Genomic DNA, 10,417 nt, shown 5'->3' with positions numbered 1-10,417 from the left:
CGGAGGAGGCAGCGGCTCGCCACCCAGCCGAAGAAGCGCGCGCAGAACAAGGCAACCAACCCGGCTTCGGCCCGGAGGCAGCGTGGTCGTCGCCCTCGCGCCTGCCGCCTCGACCCCGCCTGCCTGCCCGCTCGCTCGCTCGCTCGTTCGCTCGTTCGCTCGTTCGCTCCGCCTCGGCGTGGCCGTGGACTTGGACATGCGGCGCGAGAGTCTCGGCGGCCAGCGCTGACTCCAAGGCGTGCTTGGCTTGGCCTGGCCTACCGGTGGCTGCTCGGCCATCGTTGGGCCTCCTTGCTCGACCTAGCCTGCCTGTCTGTGGCCTGTCCCTACGTGATTATCGCACCATCGCCCCGGCGTCTAGAAAGAGAGAGAGAGTAGTAGTGAGGAGGGCAGGCAGGCACCTGCTGGCAAAGGCCTCCCTTAGCGTTCATCGTCTGGCCTCGCCTCGCCAGCCTCGCCTGCCGCAGCTTATGGCCTACGACGACGACGACGACGTGCGGCGTCTCTCTGGCGCGGGCGTCGGGCTCATCCTGCCTGCCTGCCTTTGACAGAGGATATGAGGCTAGGCTAGGCCAACGGGCAGGGCAGGCCAGCAGGCAGAGATGGAGCCAGGCGGCCTGGCCTGGCCTGGCCTGGCGCTCCTTTTTGCGTGTGGCGTTGCGAGCGCAGCCAGACGAGGAGGCCAGGGCAAGCCTAGGCGGCCAGGCCTGGCGGTAGCGTAGTCACCCTGCTGCGTCGGGTTTGCAAACAGACCAGCTAGAAGCAGGCCCTGGGACGGCACGGCCAGGCCAGGCCAGGCCAGGCATGAGGTAGGCAGGGCGTGAGGGCGCGTGCGTTGAACCGAGGCAGCCCGCTGTCGTCACACCACAGCTCGCTCCAAAGACAAATTCAGGCAGAGCTCGAAGGCTCGCCCGACCCGAGCCAGCCAGCCAAGCCCGGGCATCAGCAGCGCCCACGATAGTCCGGCCCTGACGTCGTTTCCTCTCGGCCGCAAGGACATGGCGCGCCCTCGTGGCTCAGCTCGCCGCCGCCAGACCTCCGCAAGGCATCCTGGCTTCCCTGCCTCTTCCACACGCTGCCGCTCAGCTCGAGCGGCTCGGGCAATCTCGGGATGGCGTGGTCCAGGTGAGGGGTCCTTCCAGCGATCGATGGGTATCGTGACAGCGAGGTAGCTAAGATAGTCTTTCGGACGGTGCCGGGATCAGATGTCAGGGGCTAGGCTACGCATCCTCGACTTGCTCTGCTCCTTCGAGGCCGAAGCGGCGCTTGACCATGCTGTGCGGTGGCGGTGCGGGGACGTCAGATGTGGATGCGCAAGAAGCGGCGGTCGTCAGCGGTCGACACAGGGACAGAGAGGGGGTCGCAGCGCAAGGACGCAGCGGCCCAAGCCCCACACACCGCCACCGCGGCTACTCACCGGACCTCGTCGGGGTCGCCGCAGTTCTTGCTGAGGTCGTCGCTGATCTTGACGGCGGGCCGGTTGTCGATCTGGTCGAGCTTGATGACGATGTTGAGCGCGGGCGACTTTTCGCCCTGCCTGGGCTCGCCCTCGACGTCGGCGCCGTCGCAGCGGTCGCTGGGCGAGGCGAGCCTGCGAAAGTCGTTGGTGAAGTTGGTGCCGACGCCGAAGCCGTGGCCGATGCCGATGTCGTCGGCGTAGCGCGCCAGGTCGATGCAGCGGTCGACGTCGAGGCTGTCGGAGAACATGACGAGCTTGCGCTTGGGGTCGACGCCGAGCTGCTCGTAGACCTCGACGGCCTTGCGCGCAAAGGCCTTGCTGTCGCCGCTATCCTGCCGCAGCCCCCTCCAGCGCCGCGCAATCTCCCTGCCGGCCTCGGACGAGAGGAGGTCGTCGAAAAACACCCTCGTCGAAAACGTGTCGGTCAGGGCGATGGTGAGGTCGTGCGCCGGCGTCGACGCGACAAAGTTGGGCGGCGAGTAGACGGCGTCCCACTTTTGCTGCGCCAGCAGGTTCGAGTGCTCGTACCCCTCGAGCGCCGCGACAGCCATCGTCCACTCGTGCGCCACGGTGCCGACGGGTGCGAGGTCGAACAGGTGCGCAAAGTGGACGTTGGACGTGCCCAGCAGCTTGCCCGGCTTGGCCGGGTTCGAGGCGAGCGCGGTAGCCTCGCCGGCGATGAGCCCTTGCACGCACGTCTTGTGCGTCGCGTACGACCTGCGCCGGCGCGAGCCAAACTCGGAGAAGCGGATCCCGTTACTGCAGAGCAGGCGCGCCTTGTTGAAGGCTTGAGCTGCGCGGCGGCCATGGAACAGAGTTTGACGAGGGCAGGGGCTCGAGAGTCAGTCGGCGACGAAGCCGCGCGGAGGGAAGATGTGGATCCAGGGCCACTCACTGTGCTGGCCCTGGAGATCCCAGGCCTGATCCACGGTCTCAAAGTAGGACTCGCTGACGATGGCCATGAGGGGGACCTCGTAGAGGATGACCTCACACCACCGGCCCTCGACGAGCAGCGACAGCTCGCCCGCCTCCGGGTCGTCGTTCGAGGGAACAAAGGTGGCCTTGACCTGCTCAGAGGGTCGGAAGCGGTATCCGGAGAGGTACTCGAGGTACTTGGGCTGCAGGAAGGGGCACTTGGCCTGCAGCCAGCTCCGTTCGTCGGCCGTCAGGCGCAGGTCGGACAGCGCTGCGCGGCGTGCACGGGCGAGAGAAGGTCAGAAAGCATTCGCGAGGGAGTCGTGGAGCACCTCGTCCCCGTTGCTCACCCTGGATGTAGACATTGATGCGATCGACGCACTGGCGGGTGAAGCGCATGTCCTTGGACCGATTCGTAAACTTGTCTGCGCGGCAGCGAGTAGTCCGTCGTAGCAAGAAGGGTCGTTCCATCAGACCATCTACCTCCCTCCTGTGCGCCCGGACGAGGTCGACTTACACGCGACGTGGCTGTCCGGGTAGTGCCGCAGCACCGCCTGCTGCATCGTCAGCTTGTACAGGTCCGTGTCCAGCAGCGAGCGCACCGGCGTGTTGCCCGTGCCGTTGACGACCGTCGGCGTCGCGCCGTTGGTGTGCGATTGTGGGACCGTCATACTGGCGTTGTCCGGGTCGGAGGTGGTGGTGGTGATGGTGGTGGTAGCGACAGTCCTCGCCCCGTCAGGCTGGCTACAGGTGACTCGGGAAGAAACACCACGCCGTGTGGAGGAGGGCTCGTGCATAGGAAGATCTGTTTTTCCTTATATTTATGCAACATTCTTCCCCCGCCACCAGAAGAGCCTCCTTAGCTCAGTGGTAGAGCGCGTCACTAGTACTCCAGGTCGCCTCCGGTTCCTCGTGGAATCGCCATGACGAGGTCAGTCGTTCAAATCGGCTAGGAGGCAGTTTCTTTTTCCCTTTATCGGACCATTTACTCGATCTGACGTCGCGGTTCCACTGGGAGCCCTTTTGTCGCCTCGTGCAGCAGGAGCCGACTCGCCGTATGCCGCTCAGGTTTGGAAGAGACGAGGATTGGCGCCATGGTTGGGGAAGGCGCAACGCGGTTTCAGGGAGTAGCACGGTATGATACAGCTTTAGGGGACGGAGCGGGGCGGGGCGCGGGGAGGCTGGGTTCTAAACTGTTCCGAGGACGTCCGATGAGACAGACGGAGAAGGCAGATGGGCGAGGGAAGGGAAGGGGGAAGACGGCCGAACAACGATCCTGCGACGGCGGCCGACGTGAGACGAGACGCGAAGAAACGAGACGAGACGAGGCGAGGCGAGACGAGACGAGGCGAGGCGAGACGAGACGAGGCGAGAATGGGAGAGGAGAGAGGAGCAGCCGACGACGCCCGGCTCACCACCTGCGCTCGGTCTGGTAGATCTTGACACTGTTGATGAGCCAGTAGGCCCTGCTCATGTCGACCTCGCCGCTCTCCATGTAGGCGCGGCAGGAGCTGTAGCCGGTCTGGGCGGCGCAGCTCGTCTTCTGGCCGAGGCTGGTCAGCGCCGTGTGCCACAGGCCGTCGTTGCCAGCCCAATCTCCGCAGGCCGTGTTGGTGAATACAGCCACGTGCGAAGCAAAGAAGGTTTCCATGTCGCAGTTGGTGGCGGGCCACGAGGCGATGGGCGTGCCCCACGTCGAGGGGTCGGGCTGGTCCGAGGCCAGGTCGGCGGGCATGCTGGACCGCGGCCAAAAGTAGGATCGGATGCCCGTGTCTGTGTCCCACACCATGGCGTGGATGCCGCCGCCGTTGGCATTGTACCGCTTGCCGTAGTCGTCGCGCCGGTTGCTGCGCACGCCGCACCCCTCGTTGCCCGTATCGAAGCTGGCGCAGTTGGTGGCCATCGTCAGGTTCGACAGCGCATACGTGCCCAGCTGCGTGTTGGTCGTCGCATTCACCGTGCACCCGCGCGCCGTGTGGATCGAGTAGGTGTTGACCGAGTAGTCGTGCACGCCCTCGACAATGTCAATCTCGCCGCCGTTGGGCCACGACCCCACCGGGTTGGTGGGTACCGTCCAGAACGCAGGCCACAGCCCGCAGCCGACGGGCATGTGGCTCGCGTCGAGCACAAAGATGCCCTCGCTGAACGAGTCGTACGAGCTGACGCGCACCGCCTTGTACGCCGGGATCGTCGGCGTCGGCACCGCCGTCGTCGTCGTCGTCGTCGGAGTCGCCGAGTCGCCGGTGCTGGTCGACGTGGTGGTGGCTGTCACGGTGGCATCGGTCGTCGTCACCGTCTGCGAGGCCACCGTCACGACGGGTGTGGTCGACGACGACGACGGCGACGATGATGTAGCCTGGCGGGGCACCAGGGTCCTTGTCGAGCTCGACGCCGAGCCAGAAGACGACGATGACGACGAGGAGCGGGAGCTCGACGTCGAGGTCGAGCTGGGGATCGAGATGGACGACGTCGTCCGGGAAGCAGACGCGCTCGATGAGGACCGTGACGAAGCGGCCGAAATCGAGGTCGAGGAAGATGAGACGGCCGTCGTCGCCGTCGTCGCCACAGAGAGCTGTGACACCGAAGTCGACGTAGAGTCCGTCGCCGTCGTGGACGTCGACGGCTCGACGCTCGACGTCGGCGGCCAGATGAGCGTCTTGGCATAGCCCATGTAGACCTGGCTGCCAGACATGCTGATCAGGCCGAGCGACTTGGCCTCGTCGCGGCCGACGTACTCGATCTTGCCGTGCGTGGGGTCATCATACGTGAAAAAGTAGAAGTTGTCGTAGAACCTGCGGCCCGAGTACTTGCTCATCAGGCTGTACGTGGGCGCCGGCGTCACGGTCGACGTCGTGGTCGAGGTGGCCGTCTCGGTGAGCGTCGTGGTTCCCGTGGTGACGGTGCTCGTCGTCGCGGGCGCGGTGGGAATGGACGAGGTCGAGGCGGACGAGGTAGAAGTCGCCGGGGCAGACGAGCTCGACGACCTCGCGCTGCTGGAGGTGGAGGTGGTGGTCGAGGTCGAAGACGGCCGGATCGATGAGCTGGTGGTCGACGTCGACGTCGTCGTCGTGGGCCTGGCGCTCGTCGACGTGGTTGAGGTCGAGGTTGTGGTTCGAGTCGAAGTGGAGCTGGAGGTGGTGGCGGCGCGCGTTGAAGTCGTGGACCGTGACGTAGCAACCGACGACGAGGTGGACGAGGCGGTCGAGCGAGACGTAGTGGCCGGACGAGAGGAAGAGGTGGTCGAGGAGCTGGACGAGGTCCTGGTCGAGGTCGTCGTGGTTGAGCTCCTGGTCGAGGCAGAGGTCGTCGAGCTCCTCGTTGAAGTCGACGTCGTGGGCCTCGTGCTGGTGGTCGACCTCGACGTGGTCCTCGACGCCGTAGACGTGGTGCTAGTCGACGTGGTCCTGGCGCTGCTGGCCGTCGACGAAGAGCTGACCGGCAGGGCGCCCTTTGAGAAGCCGTACGAGAAAACGACCCTGCCGCCGTTCATACGAGTGCCCTCGCCGAACGTGGCGCTGGCCTTGCCCTGCTTGTCCGTGTACAGGGCGCAGATGACGTTGCCCTCTGAGCCGCCAGTCATCTGGATCGGGTGGAAGAAGGCGCAGCCGGGCACATTGCGGCAGCGGGCAGCGCAGCGGTTGACCTCGGTCTGGCCGATCGAGTTGGATCCGACAATGGTGCTGCGGGTGAGGTACTGTCCGGACGAGGTGCCGTACGAGCATCGCGAGCCGTCGATGCCCCAGCTGAAGCGGAAGCCAGAAGGTGCGGTGAAGTCCGAGATCCAGCGCTTGTCGTGTCGCTGGTCATCGCGCTCGCGAGAGAAGACGCGCTTGACGAGGCGGTAGAGAGTGGCGGGCTTGGCGGCCTCGTCGCCGTCGTGGCCGCGCTGGAGGTTCGAGGCAGTGTCCTGGCCATCAACGGTCGACGCAGCATCAACAGCGTCTGACCGCGAGGCGCGGTGAGCGGGAGAGATGACCGAGGCGAGAGCGAGACCATGAATCTCTTCGTGTCCGCCAGCACCGTGACCGCGAGGCGCGGATGTGAGGAGCAGAGATACGAGCAGCGAGATGGCCGAAGCCCGAAGCAGCTTCATCGTGGTGCGTGTCTGAGCTGGACGAGGAAAAATGGTGGTGGAGTCGATGAGCCGTTAAGCTGTGCAAGGATGTGGAAAGATTCTGGCGTCGAGTGCTTGAAGAAAGAACGAGCGTGGAGAGGGCTGACGAGCCAGTGATCTGTTGGCAAACGACTGTGAACGAGAGCAGGAATTGGGCAAAGAAGGAAAGAAGGAAGAATGGGGCCGAAGACAGAGAGTGAGAGGGAGGGGAGGATGGGGTGGGAAGGGGAAGACCAGCCGGCGAAACGAATACCGGGCGCGGGGGGGAAGGGGAGGGGGAGGGGATGGTGGGGAGAGCGAGCGAGGGGGTCGATGTGGAAGAGGGGAAGGAGCCGTGACGGGCTCAAAGACATCGCCTTCTCTTGTTAAGTATGAGCCATCATCGTCGCCGTAGGAGCGCCTCGATGATGGCGTGGTAGAGTGGAAGAGCCCGACGGAAGGACCGCCTCGGAGCTCGGGAAGGGCTATGCTTGGCAGCCCGGCCGACGATCCCTCTGCTCGGCGAGCGGTACGTCAGGGCGCGGACGACCGACATGGTGCAAGCGCACGGCGTGCAGGTCCGACGCCGTGCGACTGGCGGGTGGGACCTGCTGGCGCTGATGAGCCATGCAAAGGACCACGTGTATGGGGCCTCGCCATGCCCGTCGGCAGGGTGAGGGCGCAGGCAATCATGGCCTAGGGTAGAAGAGGCAAGGGTAGGTGAGGGCCGTCCTCAGCGGCGACGGATAATTCAGAAACTGTAGCGCTGTGCTGCGCGCTGCTTTCGAGGGGGGCGCGCAAACGAGGACGGGAAGGGGCAAGGCCGAGGGCCCAGAGTCGAGGCTATTGTCGGAGATGGCGCAGCCATGGAGGTGCGAGGCAGAAGACGAGTAACAGCGGCCGCGTAGAGCCTCATGGCCTGCGGGCGGAGGTTGGGACTGCACGAACGATGGGGTAGACGTTGTGTGGCTGGTTGTCAGTGCAGCAGAGAGGGTGCGTTTCGAAGGCCGACCTACGAAGTGAGGGCGCGGCGCACGCAGCGTGCGCGTGGGCCAGGCGGACAGAGCAGGAGTACGATGCCAATGGACGGCATGCAAGCGCACGAGTTTCGCCTTGCAGACAGAAGGCGAGGCAGATTGAAGTAGTGACGAAGCGTGTATTGGCAGAGGAGCACGACAGAGGAGGAATCGAGGAAAGACGTCGTGGTGGGGAGGGAACAGGTGGCGGAGGTGCAGCCGGGCGTGCCAACAAGGCAGCTGTCGAGGATGGCGGCCCCCATTTCAATTCAATTGCATCCAGATTCTAATCGCACGCAGCTGCGCAAGGCGATTTTGTATTGCCGACTTGGCTCACCTCGGCGACGGCGAGGCCGAGGTGCATCATAACCGACGTCGGCCTCGGCCCGCGAGCCAGCACCTGGCACCTGCTGCTGTGCCATGGCGGCCGTGGTCGAGGGCGGGGCGACATGCTCGCGTCGGCGCGGGCCGCTTCCCGTCGCCGAGGCAGGCCATCACACGGACGATCCGAGTGCCTCGCTCCATCGTCGTCGTCGTCGTCGTCGATGAGCGAGGAGCGGATCCGGACCGGATGGGCCGCTGGTGTGGCTTCGGCGGTTCCGAAAAGGGGCGAGGGCGGGATGGACCCCGGTTTGCCGTGCGACAGAGCGACCGTGACGTGGAGCGCAGTGGAGGGGATGGGGGCCGGTGCAAGGGCCTCTCTGTGTGTGTGCTGGCCGGCCAGGCCATGCGACCTTCGCGCTGGCAACGCTGCCCACCGCCTCGTTGGCCGTTCTTCTGTGGCCCCCACCACCGCCACTCTCTCTTCCACTCTCCCTCTCTCTCTCTCTCTCTGCGCTCAAGGCCATCGACGGACAGCCCAACTCCTCGGCGTCGACCAACATGCTGTCCTAGCTCATCTGACCCCCATCGTCGTCGCAGCCACCGTCGTCTCGGTCGGACCATCGCACCGCAAACACCCATCCCTCGCACCCCATCTCGTAGCACCAAAACATTGCCCGTCATGCCGCCCCGTCATCGACGTACTGTGGCGATCACTACTGCGATCGCACTGGTGACGGCGCTCGCGCTCGCAACCGCGGCCACAACCGCCTCGGCGCACGCTCAGGCCGCAGCAGACAGGCAGGCTCACGTCGATCCATCAGGCGCTCCTCTGCACCCATCGCCGCACCACGCACAGCCAGACGGGCTCGCGGCTGCGCATCCGACCTCGGCCTCATCGAAAGCACCATTGCACACCCCTCAGCAGGCCTACGAACGTGCCCTCGCATTGCTGCGCTCCACCATAAAGAGCAAGCCGAAGCCAGGGCGCACGTCGTCCACCAAAAAACAGCCTGCCGACGAGTCCGCCCAGGCGCCGCCAACGTCACCCCGTCAGAAGCACACAACCAGCCAGCACGATGGCCGCACCACCGCGGCCACGCCCCGCATCAGCGCTTGGGACATCATTCTCGGCTGGACCCCCATCGGCACAATCTATCGCCTCCTCCTCGTCCTCGCAGACACCCTCGGCCTGCGGTCACCCTATCCGGCCGCGGCAGATACTGCCCTCTCGCTCTCGAACGCCCGCTCCAGCTTCCGTACCGCCGAGGCCAATCTGAAATGGCTTGGCCCACCAATAGGTGCCACCCGCGACGAGCTCCGCTGGCAGGGTGCCCGTCCCATTGCCCTCTGGCCCGATTGGGAGTCGCTTGGCCCAGGTGCCGTCCCGCTCAACAGCGAAGACAGCCCGTGGGACTCGGTCATGTTTGGTCCCTTTCACGCCGGCTGGGAGAGCGAGGATGGCGACGAGGGCGCCGCGCCCTTTTTGCAGGACGTCAGCCTCGAACATCTCGGCCAGGCCGTTCGGCCAGCGCGCTCTCTCTTGCAGCACCCCGCGATCCCCTCGGCAATCCGGCAGCGGCTAGAGGCCAAGCCGGACGGCCGCGGCAGCGCATGGTGGCCCCGGGTCGAGGCGCCCTGGTCGCAGGCCAAACGCCAGCGCCGCGAGTCGCTCAAGGCCGACATGGAGCGCAGGCGCACCGAGGCCATCGAGCTGCTCGAGTGGGCCGCATGGGGCCGCAACGGCATCGACTGGCAGCACGAGGCCTACTCTGCAGACAGCACCGCCGACGTCCTCGCCGACCTCTTTGGCCAGGCGAGCGGCCAGAATGCCGAGACCGATGCCGGCACCGCCGCCGCCCCCACGCCACCCCGTCTGCAGGCCCACGCCGATGCGTTGTGGGTGCTGGCAGAGCACTCGCTGTGGGGCACCCACGGCGCCCTGCCCAACATTGCGCGCGCCCGCGCATGCTACCAACGCCTCGTCGACCTCGGCCGCGACGCAGACGGTCACAGCAGGGCCGGCAACGCCAGCGCCCACGCCCGCCTCGCCTTCCTCGAGGGAAGCGGGTGGGAGTCGACGGTGCGGCGGCAGTGGCTGCCACCGCCGGCCTCTGAGCTGGCCACCCTCGAGTCGTCGATGGATGAGCGGGAGCTGCGCGACCTCTGGCAGCACCGCCGCGAGGCCTTTGCCCGCCTCAAGCGCGACGACGGCCTACGCCAGGCCAAGGCGCTGATCCACTACCGCCAGGCCGCCGAGGACGGCGATGCGCCCTCGCAGATGGCCCTCGGCTTCCGCTACCGTGCGGGCATCGGCGCCAAGCCCACATGCACCGTGGCGCTCAAGTGGTACGAGAGGGCGGCCCAGGAAGCCTACCGCCGCTTCCAGACCGGCCCGCCAGGCGGTCTGACCGTGCCTTACTCGAAGCTGCGCCTATCGGACCTGGCGGGCGGCGCATACGGCCCGGGCGCCTCGGCCGCCTCGACGGGCTGGGCCGCCCTCAAGCCTGCCGTGCAGGCCGCCCTCAACCGGCAGCCGGGCACCGCCAGTGATCCGCAGGGCCTCGAGGACATGCTCGAGTACCACATCTACCAGCCGAGCGCGGCGACGCC

The 10,417-nt window shown here is 66.1% G+C and overlaps 3 protein-coding genes across 3 annotated transcripts in view; 1 reads left to right on the top strand and 2 right to left on the bottom strand.

The window, feature by feature from the left end:
- Positions 1-1,220: 1,220 nt before the first annotated feature.
- PFL1_05682 (uncharacterized protein) lies at positions 1,221-3,045 on the bottom strand (the record flags this gene model as incomplete). The annotated part of the gene is made up of 5 exons (XM_007883218.1): positions 1,221-1,275; positions 1,418-2,252; positions 2,355-2,645; positions 2,725-2,799; positions 2,892-3,045. The coding sequence occupies 5 exons, from the start codon at positions 3,043-3,045 to the stop codon at positions 1,221-1,223; spliced, it is 1,410 nt and encodes a 469-aa protein (XP_007881409.1).
- A 740-nt stretch (positions 3,046-3,785) lies between these two features.
- On the bottom strand, positions 3,786-6,467 carry PFL1_05681 (uncharacterized protein; the record flags this gene model as incomplete). Its single annotated transcript, XM_007883217.1, has 3 exons — positions 3,786-5,243; positions 5,323-5,763; positions 5,811-6,467. The coding sequence occupies 3 exons, from the start codon at positions 6,465-6,467 to the stop codon at positions 3,786-3,788; spliced, it is 2,556 nt and encodes an 851-aa protein (XP_007881408.1).
- A 2,019-nt stretch (positions 6,468-8,486) lies between these two features.
- Positions 8,487-10,417, top strand: part of PFL1_05680 (uncharacterized protein) — a gene marked incomplete at both ends in the record, with an annotated part of 3,920 nt that continues 1,989 nt past the window's right edge. The window contains one exon of the mRNA XM_007883216.1: positions 8,487-10,384. Coding sequence (XP_007881407.1) covers positions 8,487-10,384 — 1,898 coding nt within the window. The remainder of the gene's footprint in view (positions 10,385-10,417) is intronic.

This window comes from Pseudozyma flocculosa, assembly GCF_000417875.1.
Source record: "Pseudozyma flocculosa PF-1 unplaced genomic scaffold scaffold00021, whole genome shotgun sequence".
Taxonomy (NCBI): domain Eukaryota; kingdom Fungi; phylum Basidiomycota; class Ustilaginomycetes; order Ustilaginales; family Ustilaginaceae; genus Pseudozyma; species Pseudozyma flocculosa.
The sequence above is the reverse complement of the archived record's forward strand: the minus strand, read 5'-3'. Positions and strand labels throughout refer to the sequence as shown.